The following is a 2,637-nucleotide window of genomic DNA, read 5'->3' as shown; positions in this document are numbered from 1 at the left end:
ATATGGGGAAATTGAGTAGCAATGGATATAAAGATTTTTATATGAAAATAATATTTTTTTCAACTGTTTTGGGTGGAGAGTGCTTCCTTTCTTAATGAATAACTACTCCACATGCAAAAAATATCTAATCATAGTGTGACCCTTATGGTTATCCATAGGTATTATTTGCAAAAATGTAAAGGCAACACATGATTGGCTCATGTGCCCTTGGAACAAATGTATTAGTGAGATATTTTTTGTCCACTACAGCACCATCAGCAGTTGCACTGTGGGTCTTGTGGTTTACACTGTCAAAAAGTTCCCACAAATTGTCTGAGTGCATTGTTGTTGTTGCCACTTAAACTCGTAGTGATGATGCTGACTCTTAAGCTCTGTCAGAGTTTGCAGTGTCATCAGGTTTTTCTACACTCTCTCAATCAAACCTAGAAGCAGGCGGTAAGCCATCTGTTGAAACTGGGGTGAAATACACCAAAACCTCAAAAGCCATAGTCACGTGATATCTATAGTGTTTCCAACTTTTATTTTATCCATACTGTGATTTTTAAATGCCTCTCCATGAGTGCCTTTCATTCTTCTTATTCTTCTTAATAATAATAAATCAAAACAGCATCAATCTGTCACTATCAAACAGCTAATCTTTATTTCTGTTCCACGTCAGACTTTCACCTGTCTCAGCTGGGAGGCCTCAAGCAAAAACAAAACACCTAAAACATACCAGACCTCTCTACATGAGTGTATTTCTTCATAGATATAGTGTCACAGTAATCATGTGTAAATACATGCTGCTTCTGCATTTTAGTTTAATTTTTGTCAAATAAATAATGACATTGTGTAAAATATCGTGTTTTGTTATTCATCTGAGGTTAGATTAATTAATACACATGACACTATGTTTTATTATCTCCTGATATGTAATACCTTGGAAATGAAAGAGGGTGTGCGTTCTTTTTACTGTATTTATTTATTAAGATTTTTTCTATTTTCCTTGGCCCTCTCCTGACCGGTTTTGGTATCATCTCATTTATAAAAATCCTGGAAATGCTCCTGGGAGTTGTATTTTTAGCTTACAATCTGGCAGTGACACTTTTTGGAAATGAGGATTGACTCTTCCCCTTTTAGTGATTGCTATCCTTAAGAAGAGAGGTCACGCTTCCATAAATATCAGAGCAAACCATGATCAGTGCTATCTGCCCTGATTATAAACGAACCTAAAAATAGAAGCAGCCCGTCACTTTGAACAATCAGAGTGCAGCACTGTTCACATCTAACTCCAGCAGATGGCGTAACAAACCAAGAGGCACAAGGAGAGAGCGAGTAAGCGAGTGATGGTAGAACGAGAGAGGCTCTCCACACTATCACACCTTATCATCCTGGCTCTTCGGCTATGCACCTGCAACCTCTCCTTGGAGCCCCCCTTCTTATCATCCTCCTCTTTTTTCCGCCCTCCGCCCGGCGGTCGGACTGAGGTAGTGCGCGCTCAGCAGCGGGAGTGCGCAAAGCGGTCGGCATGCACCTGGAGAGAAACCGCCCCGCCAAGCCGGCCAAGGGCTTAACCAGAGACGCAGCAGGATGCGGAACGATGCTCTAACGACAGTGATATAGCAGCAGAGCACCGGGTGGATATCAGAGCTGCAGCATGGGCGTGGGAAAGAGGCGCAATGACAGCGATGTGATTCCACAGATATAAGAAGGGTGGGTGGGGGGAACCCGAGTTACGTTTGGACCAGAGTTGTGCATTTGAAAGCTTCGATTTGGTTGCTCTGAAATTCATCAGACACAACACTTTGTTTTACCTCCCGGTCTACCTTCACCGGAGTTTAAAGGGATGGAGAAAAGCGCACAGCAGCAGTCCAAAAGCGCAGAGAGACCAGCAGAGGACATCTCCAAAATACCCGATGAGGAGCTGCTGAAGTGGGGTAAAGAGGAGCTGGTGAGGCGGCTGCGGAGGGCAGAAGCAGAAAAAAGGGGCGTCATCGTGGAGCACGGCAATCTGATGCGGGAGGTGAACCGGAGACTCCAACAACACCTGAACGAGATACGGAGTTTGAAGGTGAGGTCGGGTGGTGCTGATGAAGGGGATCCCGGGGAGCCAGGCTGTGCCAGGGCCCGTGTGGGGTTTCTTCCAATGTGTAGACTATGTGTAGACAGCCTGCTGACTGAAACAAGTGTGGGCTCTGCATGAGAAGAAATACGGCCAGGTTACAGGGGTAGATTTAAGGTCAAATTTAGCTTTAAATAAGCAGATTAAACCTGTTGCTTCTCCATGCAGGAATTTGGAAACATTAATAAAAGGAAAATTGTACCTTGTACCTCTGTTTTATGGTTTATTATTATGTGCTAAACAACATATTAACTTAGAACAGGTTTTCTGAGAAACTATTTTGTAATGCATTTTTTTATTTTAATTTTCTGCACTAAAAAATCAGTTAGTGGAGCTGGTAGACCAATACTGCCAATTATCATTGACTGAAGCTCCAGTTTCATTAGTGGTTACTTATTGGTTGCGTCCTTGACAAACCATTTTATCCTTTAACCAATAAAATGTTGAAGAATAGATAAAATTGTCCATCATTCTGCCCTGCCTCCCTAATAGTCCAGAAGCTAAAGACACACACACACACAGACACACACACACAC

The 2,637-nt window shown here is 42.6% G+C and overlaps 1 protein-coding gene across 2 annotated transcripts in view; it reads left to right on the top strand.

Moving 5' to 3' along the window:
- Positions 1 to 1,279: 1,279 nt before the first annotated feature.
- The window catches only part of LOC102310250 (coiled-coil domain-containing protein 85A), a 52,974-nt gene continuing 51,616 nt past the window's right edge, over positions 1,280 to 2,637 (top strand). The window contains exon 1 of one of the 2 annotated variants that reach the window (XR_001335916.2): positions 1,280 to 2,050. Coding sequence is in view for 1 of the 2 variants with exons in the window: in XM_005951319.3 (XP_005951381.1) it covers positions 1,826 to 2,050 (225 nt within the window). In the remaining variant the exon portion in view is untranslated. The remainder of the gene's footprint in view (positions 2,051 to 2,637) is intronic. The other variant, XM_005951319.3, reaches the window with a different exon arrangement.

The sequence above is a fragment of the Haplochromis burtoni genome, unplaced genomic scaffold, assembly GCF_018398535.1.
Source record: "Haplochromis burtoni strain Fernald_Lab_line unplaced genomic scaffold, NCSU_Asbu1 Contig_975, whole genome shotgun sequence".
Lineage (NCBI taxonomy): Eukaryota > Metazoa > Chordata > Actinopteri > Cichliformes > Cichlidae > Haplochromis > Haplochromis burtoni.
This window is presented reverse-complemented; position numbering and strand designations above follow the sequence as displayed.